The sequence below is a fragment of the Nyctibius grandis genome, chromosome 9, assembly GCF_013368605.1.
Source record: "Nyctibius grandis isolate bNycGra1 chromosome 9, bNycGra1.pri, whole genome shotgun sequence".
Lineage (NCBI taxonomy): Eukaryota > Metazoa > Chordata > Aves > Nyctibiiformes > Nyctibiidae > Nyctibius > Nyctibius grandis.
In genome coordinates this window covers 22,672,028-22,693,432 of record NC_090666.1, presented here as the reverse complement: position 1 = coordinate 22,693,432, position 21,405 = coordinate 22,672,028, and the positions used below count along the sequence as shown (strand labels likewise).

Below are 21,405 nucleotides of genomic sequence, written 5' to 3'. Positions count from 1 at the left end.
TACGCCTATCAGTACGTAAACTACCTCATGAAAAACAGTCAGAGCCTGACATGTAAACAGTAAACTATACATAATTACATAGTTAATTTTGTATTAGGATAAGCAGGTTTGAGCATTGTTCAAGGCATAACATGGACCCAAGATATAAGGTTTCTCTCAAAAATGAGAACATAAGGTTAGTGCAGTGATACTGAAGTTATCGAAAGACTAAAGTATCATGCAAGAGAGACTTTTCTGTTAGTTGTCACAGGAAAAATAAAATAATAATTAAAAAAAACCCCTTTCAGGTGTCCATTCTTTGTATTAGACACTAGATAGTAAAAAAATCTCCAAATACTTCAGTAGTCACATTTACATCCTACAGAAGACAACTGTGCACCTGCCTATGGGTTCAGCATGTTACAGTGGGAAGTTTCCAGTTCTTACTGTTGAAGAACTGTGAAGACAGTTAATAGTAGTATTTTAATTAAATGATAAAAATGTAACAACTACTTCATTTTTATTATTTACATTTGGTTTTGGCATAATATTAGCTAGAACAGTGAAAGTGGCTTGTGCTACTCCACTCAGCTTATGCTTTGGTGATGAGGACAATGTCTGGGTTCATAATTCTACAATGTGACATTTAAACTTCTATTGTTAAGATTATTTTTTTTTTTTTTTAAATTATACAGAAACATTTAATGGGGATTATGTTTGGATAAATTTTTAGTTGTTCTGTAATTTGAGCATAAACAAAGTGACATAAATTGTATTTTTTCTGTCTTTACTTTTCATTTTACAGACAACAGAGAAATTATCTAATATTTTCAATGTTAGGTGGAAACTTTTAAAAAATACCAGAGAATAAGAAACAGGAAAACACAAACTCACAAATGCACCTAATTTTCACATATAATATAGTAATCCTCTTGCTCTCAAATAGACTCACTGAGTAGTTGACTTTTATGACAAAGCAGTGTAACAAAACCACTGAATGATACCAACAAGTCTGAATCTAATTTTGGTTTTTTTCAATGCATGCGTTGTTATTACTAGAAACCTTCCCAGATAAAAGGAGATTCCCAGTGCAAGAAGGAATTTTTTCAGTTTATTTTACACGTATATTTTCATACGTGTAATTATCTATTACAGGAGAGGTAATTTCTCTTATGTACTGCTAGAACTAAGGCAGAACATAATACTTGATCATTTTGCCAAATACGTACAAACCAGAGAACAAGCATGATTAAACATCCATAAGATGCAAGTCTGTTCCCATGAAAATCACACCATTGTTTCCAAAACATTTGAGTCTCACTTTCTGTCAGAAAATCTCACATTGATGGAGTTTCCAGGAGTCAAAAGTCCATGGGTTTTGGCATGAACTGGTTCGGTTTTGGGAGAAATTTTGATCTGAAAATTCTGAAGCAACTGTGAAGATAAACAGGACAAGTATTACAAAAGCTGCAAAATTACAGATGAAGACTAGACTTTGGAAAAGAGAACATAACAGACTGTCACAAACAAAATTTCTGTTGCCAATTCTGTGGAGTCTAAGTGCTACGATTCCCACACAGGAAAGAAAAAATAGTTGTTACAAGGTGAAGATTATAGTTAAACATCTTCCTCCTCTGATTGAGGGAGGACTGAGCCAGTCCTTTCTGAAGAATTTCCACAGAACTAAACAGTCTGAGCTATCAAAGAAACCAAGGTCTCTTTCAAACCTCGTGAGCTTCCTCTGTATGTGTTTTTGATTTCACTTCCTTTAATATAAATCAATATGTGCAATTATAAAACAAAGAAATGAAAGAGTCCCAAATCCCATCGCACACATTTCTCTTCCTGGGCAGGAGGAAACAGAACAAACATGAGACAGCAACTGTCCAGTGCACCAAGTGAAACAATCTTAATTGAAGGAGTCAAATATTAGAACCTCTCCCGAACAGAATCGCTACAATTCAATCACACAGGTTTGCTATATATTAAACCTCTATTTCCATACACTTAATGAAACTGAGTGAATCAGCTGCAAACATAAATCACAGAAATTGTGGGCTAAAACAAGCTTCAAGAGATTTATCTCACCTGTTTTGAAGCTGAACATAGAATACCTCAGCTACCTATTTTTAAACTTTCAAGAAGGAAATACCGCAATATCCTCAACTTTTCCTAGTATTAAGTCTCAAACTCTTTTTCCTATAAACTAAGCAATCTTCTCCTAGAAGGCATGATGAACAATATATTATTTTCCTATACATAACTGCCTTTTCAGTGTTAGGTGTTTGATCAAATTTTCATCTCATTCTTCTCTTTTTTAAACCTCTCATTCTTGTTATTCTCTCTGTCTTCCGAATTTCCTCCCATTTGACTATATTGTTCTTCAAATGCAGCACACAGGGTCAGGTGCATATCATTGTCTAGCTGAGGATTCGCCAGTGTTTGGTAAGACGAGTAATTTAGCTCCACTTTCTCACATACAACGTGTACCGTTAATATACCCAAGAATTACACTGCCTTGTCCGAATTAGCATCATTATTGTCAACCAATTTTTTACTATATCCCTCCAGTCTGTTTGTATGGTACTAATCACCCAGCCAGTTGGTCAGTAATCTGTGTTTATGCATTTGATTTCTTCTCAAGAGCAGTAACTTGCAACTGTCCTTAGTGAACAATTTGCTGTTGATTCTGGAACATTTCTCCATTTTTTTGTAATTCTATATTCATGTCCTCTGATTTTAACTTAATTCATGTCAGCTTGGTATCCTATGCAAACTCAAAAGTATTCTCTAATCCATTATTTACACTGTTAATGAAAATACCAATCTAAATCAAATGCAGGACAGACCTTTACAGAATTTTAATTAAATGCTTTCCCTGTTCAACAGCAAATACTTGACAGCTACTGCCTCTAGCTATTTCTTTTTTCCAACCAGTTGTGCATGCGTTTTATAGGTACTTCCATTTGGAACAAATTTTATTAATTTGGTTGTGAGAACAATGTGTAGGATATGTGAAAATACTTCCTGAAGTGAGAATATGTGATTTGTTTTATATCCACCTCATTAGGTAAGTGATCAAGTCAGAGAAAGATATCAGACTGGTCTAAAACAATTTCTCTTCGATCAGCTCCATGCTTCATGTGTTGCTATTTTTAAATCACTTAAATATCATCTCAATGCTTGTAAATAGGTTGTGTGCTAGTTTCTTTCCAGAAAGGAAAAGCAGGCTCTCTATTAGTTCCTTAATCCTGCTTTTCAAAAAGATGTAATTATGTTTGTTTTATCCAGCCCCCTGAGAGCTATCTCACACTGAGTTCTGGAAGACAGATGCTAATTGTTCAGAGATTGCTCTAGGAGTTTACTTATGGAAATTCTAAGGCAAATTCAATCAAGCTTTAGCTTTTGGTGTCTTGTAAACGACAAAAAATGTAGCAACTGTTGGAGAAGATTTCTGTATGATATGAAGCAATGGAAAACTATATATCAATATGTACTAACTAATTATATAACTATAAATTATGTATATTTAAAATAATAAAGTTAGAACAAGAAGGGACAGAAAACAACAGAACATAGAAAACCATAGGTAACCATTCTAATATACATTAAGACAGACTTCCAACTTGCTTACAAAAAACATCTGTACTAAATCCATACATTTCCTTAACGATCCTACCTTTACTGTTACTTCATTTGTACTATAAAGAATTTTTCTTCTGCAATGTAGTTAAACAAGTATGCTACATTTCAAGCGTGATTATTTTCAATTTTTTAAGCCTTTTCAGGATGAGTATGCTAGACAACACTCCAAAACAAAGTTTTTGTGCACTGTAAGATATCCAGAAATGGTATACATAGAAAAGAATCATACCAATATATTTTTCTTCTTGTAATGATGTTACATAGTTCTAACCTGAATCAGTGCAAGATGAATTTCCAGCTCTGCGATTCTTTTTCCTATACAACTTCGAATGCCATAACCAAAGGGGATAGAACCAAAATTGTCTACTCTGTCCAAATTATCTTTCCTCAGCCAGCGCTCAGGTCGGAACTCATTTGCCATTGAGAAATTTTCTTCACTGTATGAAGTAGTATAATGACAGAGTGCCAGCTGTGTCTGAGGAAATAAATTGTATTGATATTTAGCTAACTCCAATACACATAACAAAATTAAAAAGCATTTGTAATTACTGCAGTATGAGGTGATAAAAATTAAGTATCTTTGAGTAATTCTAGAAGAAAAAAGGATACCTAGAAAATCAGATCCCTTTCTCAACTGGTCAAATGAAATAATCTTCAAATTGTTTTAAATGTTGCTGGATATATTAGAGAAGATGCAGTGGGGAAGGAGATGGGGACAACAGTCACAAATATTGGGAATTGTCTCAAAAATATAGTATGAGAGAAAGGGAGAAGATACAGGACAATGGAAAAGGAAAAAATGGAGGATGGAAAGGCAAAGAAACCCACCTCAGAAAAAAAAAAAAAACCAGCAAGAATCAAGGTGATGATGTTTCCAAATAAATCCACGGGTGGGGAGGAACGTGTGTGGAATAATATTTAAATAAGTATATTAAGAATCCTGCTGTTTTAAAGCTACATTGCTCTAACACAGAAGTGCTATCATTTAAAATAGAGCCATGCAGTTCTACCATGATCTCTGTGTAATCTTTGATTACTATAAAGGAAAGACTCATAATTTAAAAAGGAAATTAAACTCTTTCTACAAAGGGAATTAATAAGCAAAGAGTTAGAAAACTGCAAGAATAATGAATGTTTTTTGAATCAAATTGTAACATTGCACAGAGATGTTATCAATAGTGTTCACCCTCAAGAATATTAAGAACGAGTCGTGATGGTAAATTTGATTAGCAGGTGAGGACCCAAATCTAAAAAAAACAAACAGCAACAAGTCAATTACAAAATCTATTTTTGTCATATAAATGGGCATTATTGAAATACTTTCCTCTTAATGCTCTAGCTTGGTGAAATCTTTTGAAATCACTGAAGTGTGTATATGTTGTAACAAATCACATTTCATACACAAAACTTAAACTGTGTTCTCTGCAGAGGACTGCAATAGAACTTTAGGTATCAAGGCAATACCCCTTTAGGTATCAAGTATCCTCCAACGATCAAGTCTTTTTGGGTCACTCTTCCATTTCCTGGCAATACTGGATATAACCTAGAGACAAATATTTGTGAGAAGTTCAACAGTAATAACTAATACAACTGAAAAAGTTTAGATTCCAATTTGCATTCACAAATATGCAATATGAATGCAAATGCATTCACAGCAAAAACGTTTTTCAAAAGTACAGAACACCTTGGAGATTCAAAGACCTTGAATCATCTGTGAGAATATGATTAATACCTGAGAAAAGTTATTTACTACCAACTGGAGGTTGAGCTATTTGGTCTATACATTTATTTGCTTTACACATGTACAAACATGCAACCAGCTGGTCAAGCTGGAGATGTTTCAGCACTACTGAAATCTGAAAAAAGCTTTGTTGATGCCTTCTCCAAAATCCTCTTACTCCCCTCACCTTACTATGAACATTATGTATAAGCACATAAAAAAAAGCATGTCACATGCCTTCAATTTAAGTCAAGAAGCTTAAAATGATTGTAGTGGCACTGCAAAGTACCACTTTGCAGTACTGTGTGGGGGAGGAGGTTGTTACCGTCCATGATACAGACTAATACTTAAAAGGCAAAAAGCAAGCTTTCACTTACCTACTTTAACAGACACATCCTACATATGTGATGCTACTTCTACCATACTTAAAAACATTAAACACTATATAAACTATCATATTTCATCTCTTGGGCATCCTTGGACACAATACTGCTACAATAAATTAAAGCAGAAGCAGCACATAGCAGTAATGAACTAAACACAAACTTTAGCATGGACTCAAAATCCATTACAACTACATGGAATTAATTTCTTTAATTAATGATTGCAGTTGTCTGCTACTTACCTCAAGGTTTCTTTCAGCACAGCTCTAATCAAAGGTAATTTGGGAACATCATGAGCAACGGGAACTTGGTCTTTCCCCAGCTTATTGACTATTTCCTCATAAACACGTTGCTGAGCCTCAGGGTGCTTTGCCAACAAGTACGTTGCCCAGGACAAAGTAAAAGAAGTCTAAGGAAGAAACCACAACCATCATCATCAAGTCAAACAAGATTAGATTAAAAATAATTTCAACCCAAGAAAAACAATCCGTTTTCAACTATGTTTTTTATATGTTTAAAGTTATAAAACAGACTGGCAATGATTCACATCTGGACTCAACGGGATGTTGTCAGACTTCACCATCCCCTCCTTCATCCCTTTTCCATCTAAAAATCCCTCACATATCAAAAAAACCCATGCTGATATTTTCCCAGTGAAATATTAAAAAGCAACAGAAAAAGCAAATGCAAACAAAACTACATAAACAATACTGAAACATAAAGAGACTAAACTGCAATGGATTAAGTTAATAGTTTTCAATATGTGTTTCACCTTTCTTCAACTTTGAGCACAAGATGATTTAAAGGAACCCATTATCTAATCCTCTTTCACTTCAGCTGGAAAAATTGCACTTCAATGCACATTTGTGGTTTAGGATACACTCTGAGAGCATAAACCCACTCCATCTGTACTAACATGGAACTAAGTAGAGTATTTCAACTCTTTATTTGTGATCCAATATTTACCATTCATTTAACCATGAGTTCCTGTGTTTGAGCTACCTGGATTTCAGGGACTACTCCATTCTAATACTAGACAGACTCAGGACATTTTGCTTCTACTATCAGCTGCACCTAAGACATTAAGGTTAAGCAAATGGCTTTTCTTGAGCCTGTTTCCCTTACAACCATCACTGAAGACAGAAAGTTTACCATGAAAAATGTGTTTTCAGTGTTCCTAAATATGTCAGAGAAAGTGACAACGTAGTCATTCTGTTCCTTACCTGTGTTGTTCTTAGTATCTTACAGCATTTAAGAGAGCTAAATTGTAACCTCTACCCTAATTTTCTTGAATTATTTTTAAATGTGTTTTTTTCAGCTCATATAACGACGACAGAACCAGTTTCACTTTCCAGGCAGGAAACAGTTTTATTTTCAGCTTCTCACTCATTGGCACAACAAAGCTTAAGATTATAAACAATGTATGGGTAAAAAAAAAACTTCTGGAAATGTCTTATTTTGGGCTTACATTTAAGATCAATTTAGAATGCAAATTCATCATGACAGTGACCTTTCATGTCTTGTTTTCAAACTAGGGTATAATGCTAGAAGTACAATTCTCGGAACCTTTCTTTTTTCTTCTTGTGCTATTGAGTGGCTGTCCTTTGATAAAATGCAACCCTGCTCTATTCCACTCAGAGCTCAGAGGAGCTGGAAATTGTGCCAGCTGCATACAGAACTTCTCTGATATAAACACTCTTTCTTCCCAGGTTCCCAGCTCCTTCATAACCTCTTAAAAACTAGCACTGTTCCAGGGACAGCCAAAATGCTTTGTAGCCAAAACCTGCCTTACAATTTTGTTGAAAGCTTTTATATTCCTCTAAACCTCTTTCATTTTCTATGATAAAATGAGATCTGAAGTGACAGCAGTAGGGGAAAAAAAAGGTTCCCTCAATTTCTGTCTTGTACTTGGAAATAAGGAAATCAGAAGTACCGTCCTCTCACAAAATGATTGTGGCCAGCTGAGAAAGCTAAGTCAAACAGAAAGAGAAACTCTGGTCGGCATGAACTTGAACACTGTCCTTTTAGTTTAATGAAAATTCTCTCACACACTAAAAATGGAAAATTAAGGGTCTGAAAGATTAGAAAATGAATGGGATGAATAACTGTACTTTACTTAAGAACCAAACATCAAAAAGCTCTCCAAGCTCATAAGCCCTTGGGATATTTAACCAATGGAATAATCTTCAGCACATAAATAAGCTTTACATATGCTCCTTATTTTGGAATTCAAAAGTATTGCTGTTGGGGGTTTTTTTGTTTTCTTTAGAAACCTTAAAAACTTTCTTAAATAAATAAAAAAAATCTTAATTCAATTACCCAGAGAGGTTTTTTTACTTCAAGGCTACTTTACTTTTTTACTTATTTTAGTCTTTTCTACTGTAAGACTATTAAACACAGTCCTACATAGCACTTTCTTTATCAAATTCTTATAGATTTCTTTTTAAAAATTGCTCATTTACAATAATAGTGTTCATTGATATTCTAAACAACTCCATATACATTGTATATACAATACAATAACTCATTTTTATCTTTTCTTATTCTGATTGTCATGCTGCAGTCAATACTAAGCTACACTGATTTCACATGGTAGGAAGGAAAGGTGGGTAAGAAATATACATGACCTTAACATTTCTTCAAATACTCTAGATGACAAATGAGAAGAATAAGGACAGATGGCCACTTAAAATGCTTCACTAGGTGTTAACATATCTCATACGCTAGCCTCGTTAATGCTGAGCCCCATCACCGCAGCTTTGCCTCAGACTGACTGTATGTTGCCAGCACAAGCATGGGTGGTGAGCTTATGCCTTACCCATGTTAGTGCTGGCCTAATACCACCCAATGGACTTCAGCACCAACCAGGCATCTGATCCATAATGTATGTCCCAGTTGATTTAATCAGCCATATGTAAAAAACCTTTACCAAATTCTACATATGAATTTACTGAACAATTTTTTCACACTAACTTTCAGCAGCCTTTTCTGTTGTGGTCTACCTAAAGAAGCAAAATACCAACCTGATATTCAAACTAGGAAAAGAAAATGTATGAAATTCAAGCCGAATGTAAAGACGATTGCTATTTTATCCATTTAATAAACTGTGGAACTGACTTCCAAATGACGGGTTCCTGTAAAACACAGCTAGAACAGAACAACACTGACTTCATTCTAGTAGAGAGAATGACTTACACAGTGCCGTAAGTATTTTCTATCATTTTAAAGATGTAATGACTTAAACGTGTCAGAAATTATGTCCTTGTAAACAGCACCTCCCCACCCCCCACCCACCCCAAAGATAGCTGCGAATGCTACTAGTTTATCAAAACAATTGTGCACAAGAAAAACCATAACAAGCTTACTGTGTCCACTCCTGCCAGAAGCATTTCAGTCATATTGGCATAGATCTCTTCCAAAGTAAGTTCCTTACTCACTAGGAGGTATGTAAGTAGCCCACCATTCACCACTTCTCCTTGGTCCAGCTGAGACTGAATAGCCTTCAATTTGTTGTCAACATGGATTTGACCTTTGGGATTCAAATAAAATTGTTAAGCCTCCATTTTTATTTTTCTGCTGGTTCCACATTCAGTAATGACATTTCCCCCTTATGCTACACTGCCTAGCCATAAAAAGACAAAATATTTGAATCAGTTTTCTTGGGGAAAAGATAACAGAGTGGTGGTGGAGGACCTTGGATACTCACGGTAAGGAAAGACAGAGCTGACAGGAACCTTGGTAGCTCACAGCACGAGAACACTGAGCACAAGGAAAGGACACAAGAGACTATAGTTTCTGACTGGGAGCAAAGGAAGCTCAAGGTCAAGTTTTTACGCCCACCTGGCTTGTTTTGTGATGACTCTGCAAGAAGTGGTGAACTCTGCAGAGCATGCTGCAAGTCAGCACACAGCAGCTGCTACAAGATCTTAGCAGCAACCAGAAGGTCAAAGTCACAGAACTGAATCACACTGAAGACAAAGATGAGGAGCATTCAGTAGTAACAAAAATTGAAAAACTTCAGTGAATGACATTTTGAGCAATTTCACCCACAGTCCCATTTATACTTTGGTGACTACAAACAGCATCTTCAGTGAAACAAGGGCTTTAAAAAGAGGAAAACCCCCTGGAAAGTTAATGTCTCACAGAATGAGCTTACAAAAAAAAAAAAAAAAAGAACTAGAATCAACATGTTCCTTTATGAAACCAACACAAACACACACATCATATACAGTGATTCTCACCATTTAATTCCTTCTTCACAAAGGGATTAAACAAAGAAACAGCATAACAAGTTTCAAACAGAACAAATTACTCAACAACAGTTTTTCAGCTGCTGTTAGGATAAAGCTGAAGCCTGTTGGTTTTAACCCACAAGAGGGAACGAGAGTGCTTTATCATGGGAAATAATTTAAAAGTGGCCGTGTAAAAAAGTATGCTTCACAGAAAACACACCTGTATCGGCATTAAATGGATTCCCTAATGCCTACTGTAGGTACATAGTAATTATCAAGCATATTAGGCATATTAAATGTTAAGAAAATAAAGAATCTACTATCAAGAAGATGTACACAGACTTACCTAGACAAATAGAGCTAATAAAGTAATAAATGCATGCAGCTTTCTAACATTAGAGAGGGGAAAAGGGTTCAAGGTTTTTTAAACACTCAGAATATTAAAAAAAAATATATTGCAAAGACAACTCCTTCTTCTTACTCACATGAAAACTGATTGATAAAGCAGCCTGGAATGCTTTATTCACAAAAAGCCGTATTGTAACACAACAGTTTACTTCTATGTCAACTTATACGCTTGCATGTGTATATATAAACTTCACAAAGAGTTTAATTAATTGCTAAAGTCTCATTTTTTAACTGTCTAGTCAGATCTAGTGGTGATTATTTGTCAGAGTGCCTGACTGAAAACTTGCTGAAGTCAACAAAACCACCCTCATTAAAATTTGAGTGGTTGAAGATAAAGCTTTGGCAAAGAACTGGGCACTAAAAGAGATGAAGACAAATAAAGAAACAGCAGTATAAAAGAGGGGAATATTTAAAGTGTACTGGTAAAATTCTTTTTCAGTAGAGTATTTTTTAAAACAGTTCCCTTGGCCAGTCTGAGTTTAATATGAAACTTACTTCTACCACAATGTCTTCTTATAATTTTAGAAGAGAAATGCAGCAAGTCCTGTTCAAACACACACAGAACCTGCAGAAATGCAGCTGAACTTTTCTACTACTAAATCTTACTAAATTTGAAGAGTCCATCCCAGGATCTGCAGAACTCTCTCCAGGGTTTTGGAATAAGTGGACGAAGCCATTTGGGAATAGCACCTGCATACATAGTGGTCTTAAACATACTAAACATCAACTCCAGAGCCTCAATATATTCAACAGTCTGCTGTGGGACGTTGTTTTCCAGGCAGCCCAACCGGCATTCATACAGAATAGTTGCCACACCTGCACACACGAAATCAAAGAATTTGCTATACACATGCATATATACATATTAATAATTTAAGGAATTACAACACTAACGTAATGGAACTACCTTCCAAAAATGTTTAGTTATTACTGCAGTTGGGAGCAGATAAAATAGAAATTTAACACACAGTAAAAAAATCCCAGTTAAACATTGTAGCAAGACAGTGGCTACTATGTCAATAATGCTCAGCATGAGAAGACAGCCAGGAATTCCACCAGAAGTAGAGCAGCCCTCCAGCATGTTTGCTGTGTTATGCAGTGCGACACAAACCCTGAGCCTGCTGTCTTGGCCTCTGAACACGCAGGGACGTACAAGTCCAAAGGCATTTCTGATAACTGGTGATAACACAGGCGTTTCTAGCAGTGGCTATGTCTTTCTTCATCATAAACTGGTAGTAAACAAATAATGAGTATGTATAAGCAGATAAAGTGCTTGAACTCTAGACAGGGATTTCATGGCACACAATATACTCCATGTGGCCCTGAAAAACAGCAAGTGTGTGACACTATTGCAAGTGACAATATTGACTTGTCTCTTGTTCCTGACTTGCTATAATTTCCTCAGATGTTTTGTCTACAGTATTGCAGTGATCCCTACTAGAAATACCACTCCCTGCCCCCAACAGTACTTTATACATATTTTTATTAAATAATTTTTTTTCTTCTCAACTCTGGATCATTTCTTCTATTTATCAAGTTAATTCTTACTCATCTATTAGTGTCCCTGCAATCTCTCAGCTCAGTTTTTATAAATATACCCAAATTATTAAATATTAGACAGAATTCAGCCAGAAACTGCCCTACTGGAGTTAGCCAAAATGTTCTCTCAGTTTGACAGTAAACCATTTTTAATTACTTTCTGAACATAGGTTTCTAGCAATTTTTCCTCCCAACTTGCAAAATCTGGATCATATTACCCAGTTTATTTATGAAAATATCATGTGGTACAGTACAAAAAGCATTCCTATCATCAAAATAATCTTATTTAATTATTTTTCTAAAATTCAGTGGGGCAATTAGGTAATTCACAAAGGTATATAGATAATTTGTCAAAGCCATTTCCATCAAGTCAAATGTTTTTAAATAAGTGTTGTGCTTTTCAATTCGTTAGTTAATAGTTTGTCCACATCTTTCCAGGAAATATTAGAATAACGGTTAACTAGATAATTAGCGTAACTGGTCTATTAACACTCTAGTCTCTTTTTTCCTCTGTTTCTCCTCTTAAAAACAGGTACAATAGATATAATGTTTAACCTTGATCTTGCCCTTCGTCAAGCTCTCCATAAATTCTCAAGTATATATATATTTTTTTTAAGAAACTTTTATTTTTCCCTGTTCTTTGCTTCATATTTCATTTATTGACAAAAATAATTTTAAAATCTGGCTATTTTCAACTCACTCTTCCTTCCCTAATTTTCCTCCCTGGGGAGATATTTTTCTATGCCTTTTATTTCTCTTGTGTCTCTTTCAGCAACTGCTAGTTCTTATGCATTCTTTTGCTCGTTACATGGTCTTTTCAAAAAATCTTACACACTGGTTCCTTGAACAGTTGACAGTGTAAGCTAATTAAAACTGCAATTCATATAGGAAATAAGTGCATGCCAGGCACAAGTTATAAATGAAAAGCTAAAAGAATGTGAAGAATTTAAACTAACCCATCAGTGAAAGTGAATCTGTAAGCTGAGAGTTTAAAACTTCATAAAATTGGTAACTCTTAGTTGAATTGCCATTTTTAGACCTTACGTAGAACAGACTCGGGTTAGTTTACCAAACAGTCAGTCAGCCATTTGATAGAGCATCTTCATAGGTGAGAAATTTGGAACTTCTTGCAAACCTGAAATTATTCAGCTGCCTCTCAGCAAAGAGTACCAATGTTTTTAAAAGGCACTACATATAACAAGACCAGGTGGTATGCAGTCAGTTGAAGGAATGCATGAAATATGAATCACTGTTAGATTTCTATAAGAACACAGGAAATGCCGTACTAGCTCAGGCTGGAGTTCATTTAGCGTTCTCTTATTAATGGTAGCCAGTGGCAGATGATTTTAAGGCAAGCAAAACAATCCCACACTTGCCATGAGTAGGCAGGGGAAAGCAGTATCTTTTCACACATTAAGCTATGAACAGAATTTAGATACATCACACAGTGATTTCCCATCTGGAATTTGGCCGGTATGTTGTTAAATTAACATGTCTGAGAAGTCACCCTGTTAGAAGGTCAACACCCTTATTCCTGGGAAGTTAATACAGAAATATGGAGTATTGAAACTGCTCAGGGCCTTGATTTACATTTCACCTATATACCAGCATTTCCACAGGAATTGTCCCTTAATACAAGGTATCATCTCTTTGGACTCTACAAAGGAATTCTACTGATACCTATTGCACTAAGTAGAAAAACACCTGAACATAGAATATCAAGCTTCCCTTTTTGGATTAATCACAATGGGATACTAGTCACTTGACAAAAACGCCTGACCATAAGCACACTGCTTTACTTCCATTTTCGTTACAGATGTTATACAGCCTGGGCTTACCTTCCATTGAATACTTGAAGAAAAGGTTGTTAACATTGGTCACTGTTTCCCCATCGTCCTCTTGTTTTCTGAGGGTGTGGATTCTTTTAATTAAGTCTGTGATAACTTCATTGACTCCTTCTGAGTAAACAGCCACATCTTTGGGTTTCAGAATTTTTTGCCTCAGTACACTTCTCATTTTTAGCCATTGTTCCCCCTCCCTAGAAGAAATGATTAATAATGTTTATACACAATTCTCCTGAACAATCACTAGCTGGGTAATAGCTTCACAATGAAACTTATGATAAATTATGATAATTTATATTTGGTGTTTTGCTCCTACATTTTTATTCTGTATTTATTGCATGTCCTCATTAAATTTCAGTGTTGCAACGTGTATGTATATCTGTAAATTAATCTTCGGTCTGAGTGACAGAACTTGTCCACTCAGTGTTCTGAATTTGACAAGTGTCTCTATATTAGTATTTTGGTAGTAGATAATACAAGGAATTTGCAAAATTTTCTTATTAAAATTACTTTAAATAAATATTTGAATGGATAGTGTGCAAAATTGCTTTTACCTAGAATTGGTTCTTAATTACCAAAGGTATCAAATCCAGATCTGACAAATTAACAATTTGAGCTAGTACCATAAATACCATTATTGATACATCATTTTCAGTTACCCTAATTCTAAACCTACACAGTAATAGGATAGTAGACCTAGCTACAGGGAAACAATTTACAGCTAGATTATCCTTTAGCTGAGCTATGTATTGAAATCTTTGTGCTGAAGACAAAATCCGAGTTGTAGCATCTGTGTGCTTCATATGAGTAGAGTATTTGGGAACAGTCGTTCCAGGGATATCTTTCAATTCCTTATGAAGACAGGCAATTGTCTTTTATGCATTTATTTTAAATCGCTATGTAAGTATTTCCCATTAAATTCTTTCACCTGGAGCAATGCTGCGGCAAGGTACAGAAACTTATTGGCCAGCAAAAGAATTTAATCTCTTTAACAGACATTTTCTGACTATCTCTTGGTATAAGTTCTCATTTCACAAACTATCAAGGAACTGTTAGTCTGACTCTGAGCTGCAGCTTAAGATTTGAGTCTGCAGTGCAATACATAATGCCTTTTGCCACCATGAAAGAAACAGACTGTCCATGACTCAGGAAATTAGTTTCCCTCTAAATAAACATCCTATGTCAGTGGGGACCGTGAGTAGTTCCCAGTGGCAATTAACCACACCCACATGCACTGCCAGCTTATGCAAGCTTTAAAGGCAGATAACTCTTCTAGAAATCAGCCACATACGAAACTATCTGCATGGGGGTGCACGACAGTGTGAATTTACCATACAGTGACTTCTCTGCATTAATCTGCTGAGGGGGCATTTTGGTGAACAATAAAGTTAAGCCAACCTGAGCCAACAAGTCCACACAGCACACTGCCAACTGGCTGCAACAGTCTAGATCTGAAGCAATAAAACCAAATTTGCGCAGTGCTGTGCCAAAGTTAGTAAGCCCTATTCTGCAATACTGCTTCCAGGTAAGCGAGTCGGCTCAGACATCTCTAGTTGACACACATTCCCCAAGAGTGGTTTTATGCAAGGTAGCTTACTCCACATTCAAGCTAAGCATCATTACCATTCCTTTGAAAATTTACAGCAGAACAGACAATTCACCATAACTTCCTGCCCTCTTCCCCTGCTCGACATACAAATTTCCCCACACAGAAAAGCCTGAATTTCTAGATGACCTGTACAGTCCTTCAGAAAATCACTAAACTTTTACAAGAGAACTTAGAAAATTAAGGAGTAACAACACTTACGCAGAAATAAGTCCCGTGGCTCTTCCTCGTAAGTCTCTGTATTCCTGCCAGGATTCCATGTTAGCTCTTTGTGGTGCTCTACCTTCTGCCCGGAGCACTTGAGCAACCATATCTCGATCTGCAATGGATACAACAAACTGGGGACCAAAGTGAGACTTGAAGATCTTTCCATATTCCTGAGTGTGTTTTTGCTACAATACCACCAACAAAGAGAAACAGAAGTAAAGTATTACTAAGGAAAAATAACACAAAAGAGACTGACAATTTGTCATACAGTGAATCCATCTATCATGTCTAGAACTTGACCCCCAGCCTTCCAGTCAAGGAATGGTTTGAAATGTCATCTAAGCATTACTGTGAAATATTCACAAGGCAAACAGAGAGGTCACACCATTCAGGACCTCTGACTGAAAAGACCCAAAGCTCTAAGGCACAAAGCGTGAGTGAAACCAAATACTGAGAAGATGAAAGGACTTGGGGCATTTAAAAACACATCTCTTCAGATCAAACAGGTTAGAAAGAATGTCTGAAAAAAATGAAAAACATAGAGGTAAATAGGGTGAAATTAACAGTAGAATACAAAGATACAATAATTTACTTTTCATGTCTTTTGTAAATAAAGACTTACTCGACCATTTTATTCTTTACAAAAAAACTACTTACAAGTTTCTCACACCTAACCAAGGATGATGACAGCATAGCACCTAGTGAGAAACTGCATTTTGGGAAAGCTTCATCAGCAGTGAACTTTAGAACGACATATATTAAATCTGCAAAAGGAAGGAAAACATGAGGTCTTATTCCTGCAGTGAGGTTTATTTAGTGACTGATCCACACGTTGTACACTTCAAGCTGGAGGCAAGCTATAGGCAATTAAGAAAGAGGACTGGAAAACATTAAATTATGTATAAAAAAATCCCAAAGCTTTTCCAGTAAGATTGCACTATCACTGTCCCATGAAATCTTACTGATTATTTCAAACAAATTTCATTCTGAGATGGTCATGAAATGAAACACCCAACTCCCACGAATTCACTTGGAGTAGAGGTACATCATCATTTTAGGGGGAAAAAAGGAAAACTGCAAAGGAATTCTTAAAGAGATATTATTAGGACTTTAGATTTAAGAAACCTTTAAATTCTAAAGCCTTTATTTCAGGATAAAGTAGAAAGAAAGTTAAACTGACCAAAGTTTAACTTTGACACATTACCTGCATCTAAAGACATCTGCTTGCAGAGTTATGTTGATTATAAATCAAAGATGTTTGATACAACTATACTAGTGAAAGTCTAGTGTTGACCCAAGATTAACTTATGATAAATATTTTTTTAATCAGTCTTGGTTACAGAGATGAATTGTTTAATTGCCAACAATAAGTTTAAGATACATGAATCACTCTTCAGCATATGCTACCAAGTGCTTATAAAAAAATGTAACTCTTTTTGCCTGGTTTCCAAATAAAACAAGAGCTGTGCAATTGTAGTCTCTGCCAGTCTCGTCTTAACTACTTCTGGAACACAATGGTCAATTTCAGTCAAGTTTAACAGAGTTAAAGGTCTCCTGCAATTATATTCTTACCATTTTCAAAAATCAGCATCTGGATTCAGATGAGACACACATATTAGTCACCCTGATGGGGGAAATGCTTCTCAACTGTTGTTATCATTTCTACTTGGTCTGCTGCTAATCAAACACCACATGCAGACCAATGTGCAAACAAGCACTCCCAAAACCCGAAGTATCTCTTGCTCCAGGGATATTTTAGGGATATTGAAACTGAACTTGGAGACAATTGAGAGCATGAGTCTTTAAAGGAAAGGATGAGTTGAGAGGTAAGTGCTGCAAGGAAAAGGCAGTGGGGTGAGGGGGATACAGGTCACCAGTCACAGAAAAACAGGTTCAACAAAATTTGCTATTTATGGAGCAGCTTGTGTTTTCCACTGATGGTGAGGTTTACATGGGAGGATACATTTCAACAGAAAATAAATCAAGTGTCAAGCCATCCAATCAAATAAATTAAATACTAGTTTTAAACCAGAAACAGACAAGGACAAGGTATTTGGACATCTCTTGCTTTCAACAGAATGATGTTCAGTGTATCAACTTCATGTTTAAAGAAATGCACGGAATTCCTCTTCCATATTTTCTATCACAACATAGGTTTTCTTTCCCTTGTTCCAAACCTTAAAAATATTACACTTTCTTGTCTTACATACCACTCTCGCACCAGACATTCTTTCACACATCATAAATCCAAGCTGCCAGCATCCAAAACCTCCCCCCTCACCTTTCTTTTCTTTATACTTGCACAGCACTGATGAGACAAAAAGAGATCTATCCCCATCAAATTAAAAATACTTTCCCTTTGTCATAACTGCTGTAGGCATTACTGCTTTGGCCACGACTAACTGGAATCATGTTACTGAGAACAGAACCTCCTTTGTGAAAAAGCGCTCGGCTTCCCCACCCCTTCTGCATATAGCATACGAATATTTGTGTGCACTGAAGGACATCATTTAAGTAGCTGTGCTGGTTACCAAAGGGTTTCAGATTAATTCATTCCTGATGTTCACTGTATTGTTAAATTTAACAGACTGTTATTAATCCAGTTAATGTCCATTTGCATCCAGCGTGTATGCAAACAGGGCATCTGTGATTTGTAAAGTGATTTTTGAGACTCTAAACAGAATAAAAACTCTAAACAGAATATTACAAGTCCTCCTTATACTTCCTTTTGCTTTCCTTTCTATGAATAACATCCATTAAAGAAGAAAATTTCCATATCAGCCAGCGGTTGTGAAAAGAATATACTGTTTAGGTGGTCTATTATTCGTTTTAATATTTGAAAAACTTTCACTGTTTTGACAGTGAAAGAACAGTGAAAGCTTGAATTCAATGGTAGTATTTTTTTAGCGTTATGATATTATGGTAAGCGCCTCTCAAATTCTGTGCACCACCACAGAGGCAGAGAAAAAAAAATAAAAATAATGCAACAAAAACTTTAGCAATCAGTTTCATCTGCATGTGTCTTGGTTAGCAAGCAATTAAGTTGAGCAATTCATCATCAGCAATCTAGTTTGGCTGCCATCAAACACAGCACAGGCTGAGGAGCCTAACACTTCTTTTTAGAAATACCAATGGTAAAGACAACAAAGCCAGGCATGCTGCTTTGTGGGTTTTTTTGGTTTGTTTTGTTTTGTTTTTTTTTTAGTGTTTCCTGCCTCTTTCTCGTGTTTTTAGGCCCTTTGTAAATCCTAACTTTCAAGTTTTGATCCTCAAACCATTTCAAGTTCTATCCTGTTCCATTTGGTTTCCCTTTTCTGTTTTTACTTCCCTCTCATGGTTTGTTTGGTTTTTTTTGTTTTGTGGTTTTTGGTTTTTTTTTTTTAATTTCAGTGATTTTCAGGCAGTAAACCTCTTGAGGCTGTCTGTGAATCTCTTCCTAGTTATCTGGGAAAGGTCACTAAGAAAAGCAAAATGATAAATGCCACATTTGAGGTATTCCCAAAGAGATCTGTACTGCCAGTGGAAAGCGTTATGGATCCGCAATGGGGAAATGGTGAAAACCACTGCTTTACTCCCTCAGACGCAAGTGCTCACTTCAGAATCACTTGGACTACGTGGGGAAGCGGTCCCAGGAAATGCACTATGACTTTTTAGGAATGAAACCCACACGTTTGGCCAAGCAACCAAAAAAGTCATCTTTGGATAGAGATAGGCCTTACGGTAAGACAGCTGCCCAAGCCAACTTCCAAGAAACGCTGTGCAGAGGAAGGACACTCGTTCGTCCCAGCCGTGCTCTCCCAGGCACAGATGACCGTGCTTCACCCACCTTGGCCGGGCGCGACTGAGGAAAGGGCCACGCTGCGGCTTGCGGACCACCACAGCAGCAGAGGTGCCCAAACCACCGAGGACACTTCTCAACCCTCACCCGGGCTGAGACTTATTTTACCGTCTCCCACCCCACCGCGTACTCCAGAGCTGCCGTAGCGCAGGTGACAGGAGCCGCTCACCGCCCTCCCTCCGCTCACCCCGCCATCGACCTCCCGCCGCCATCAGGCCCCGCTTCCCGCCACCCGCCTCCCCTCCCCCTCACCGCCCGTGGGGCCGCCAGAGCCGGCGGCAGCTCCAGCCGCCACCGCTGCCCCCCCGCCTTCTCCCCCCATCCTCCCCAGGAAGGTTTCAAACCGCCCGCCTCCTGCTGAGGGGAGAGGGGGCGGCAGCCGTGGGTCGGCCAGCGCTGACGGCAGCGGGGCCGGGCGCATCTACCGCCCCCTCAGGGGACCTATATATGCGAAGTATATTTATGTAAGGAGAGGCCAGGGTAGAAGCGAGGGTTGGAGGAGACAAAATGGTCTCTGACCACAGCAGAGGAGCGCCGGGCTGAGCTGAGGGAAGGAAAGCGGCTGAGTGCCCCCGCACTCCCGCCTGGCGGGAGCGCCTCAGCCGCGAGGCACAGCACGGCCGGGGCGCTCCCGGGTGGAAGGAGCCCGGGGTGCCGGCACGGCCTCCCCGTCAGGCTGGGCGCTGCCGCCCGGCATGCGAGGAAAGCCCACATTTCCCGGCTCCGCCCGCCAAAAATAAGTCCTCTGCAAGTTTGTGAAACAACCCAGCTCAAAAAGATGGGATTTCTTTTTTTTTGTTAGTCAGAGGCACCTACCAAAAAGTTTAAAATACGCATAAAGCTGAAACGGGGGAGAGCTCAGGGACTGGTGCTGCCGGCGAGGCAGTCACCCCACCGAGGAGGGAAAGGGGGGACTGGGGAGCAGGGTGTCGGCACGGCTCCCACGCCACGTACTCGTCGGCTCCTCACCGAAACAAAAGTGCTAAAACCTCCAAAAGCGCTACGGGAGACGGGGGTTGGATGGGGGACCCTCAGCCCCGGCCCTTTCGTAACAGGGGAGGGCGGCGCGGTGGTGGCTCGCTGCGGGGCTGGTAACGCGCTGGTCGAGCGGTGCGTTGTGAGGGGAGAAAAGGAAAGGCTTAGGTAACCCTGGCGTGAATAAAGCATTAAATAGCCGAGTAAGTGGTACCTGGATTTCATGAATGCGGCCGAAGCCGTCCTTCCAGAAGAACTCGTAGAGGTTGTAGAGGGTGTTGGGTCCGGGCATTTCTTGCAGGCTCTTCACCCTGCCAAGCTGGTGCGGGGGGGGCTGCAGCAGCTCCCCTGCGCGCCCCGCATCTGCCACCGTCTCCTCGCCTTTGTTCTCTGCCGCGGAGTTGTTCTGCACCTCCAGAGACTGGCTGCTGCAGAGTTTGGGCAGTTGGTGAAACCTGCTGACAAAAACCGCATGGTAAAAGTAAGTCCTCTCGCATTCAAGCGTCTGCTTGCATTTCATTGTCAAAACTCTCGTGAAGAAAGACATGTCTCGTAATTTCAGAAAGGTCCACTTTGCTCCTGCGGCTGCTTTTTATTTGGTTGCTCTTTCTTCACTGCCTGCTTTAACTTGTACAAGCAGCACTTCTCCAAACTCTTACTGCATGAGCATCAGTTTACACAGACCATTATTTAACGCTCCCTCCCCTAGGGCTGGAAAAGGGGGGTGGGTCTGGGATGAGACTTGAATAGAACGAACCTATTATTTTGTATAATTCAAATCAGATAAATTTACCCATTAAGCATGCGGCCAAAGTTTAGTTTTTCCCTCTTTCCCCCATTGGCTTGGAAAAAAGGCTCACATAAGGATTCCCCCATCTTTCTCCTTCATTAAAAAGGTGGACTTAGGGCAATTTTTTCTGTAGCATTAATTCATTCCCATATGTTATAAAACACTGTGTTTTCTCCCAGAAGGTCTCTTATTACCATTCATCATCCTGTAACATATATGGAAAACATTTCTGCATCTGC

General features: G+C 38.0%; 1 protein-coding gene across 1 annotated transcript; it reads right to left on the bottom strand.

Moving 5' to 3' along the window:
* Positions 1 to 1,296: 1,296 nt before the first annotated feature.
* CYP27C1 (cytochrome P450 family 27 subfamily C member 1) lies at positions 1,297 to 20,923 on the bottom strand. Its single transcript, XM_068408130.1, has 9 exons — positions 20,591 to 20,923; positions 15,558 to 15,748; positions 13,745 to 13,944; positions 10,974 to 11,183; positions 9,093 to 9,256; positions 5,970 to 6,136; positions 5,089 to 5,167; positions 3,896 to 4,099; positions 1,297 to 1,413 (listed from the first exon to the last, which is right to left on the bottom strand). Exons 1-9 carry the CDS (start codon positions 20,921 to 20,923, stop codon positions 1,297 to 1,299), a joined length of 1,665 nt encoding a protein of 554 aa, XP_068264231.1.
* Positions 20,924 to 21,405: the final 482 nt, after the last annotated feature.

Bases quoted from the DNA above. Each gene is read 5' to 3' on its own strand.
- CYP27C1 (XM_068408130.1), bottom strand. From the start codon at position 20,923: ATGTCTTTCTTCACGAGAGTTTTGACAATGAAATGCAAGCAGACGCTT. The intron at 15,749-20,590 runs GTACCACTTACT...GTGGTATTGTAG, and splicing joins GCCGCATTCATGAAATCCAG to CAAAAACACACTCAGGAATA. The intron at 5,168-5,969 runs GTAAGTAGCAGA...ATTTGTCTCTAG, and splicing joins GTGCTGAAAGAAACCTTGAG to GTTATATCCAGTATTGCCAG.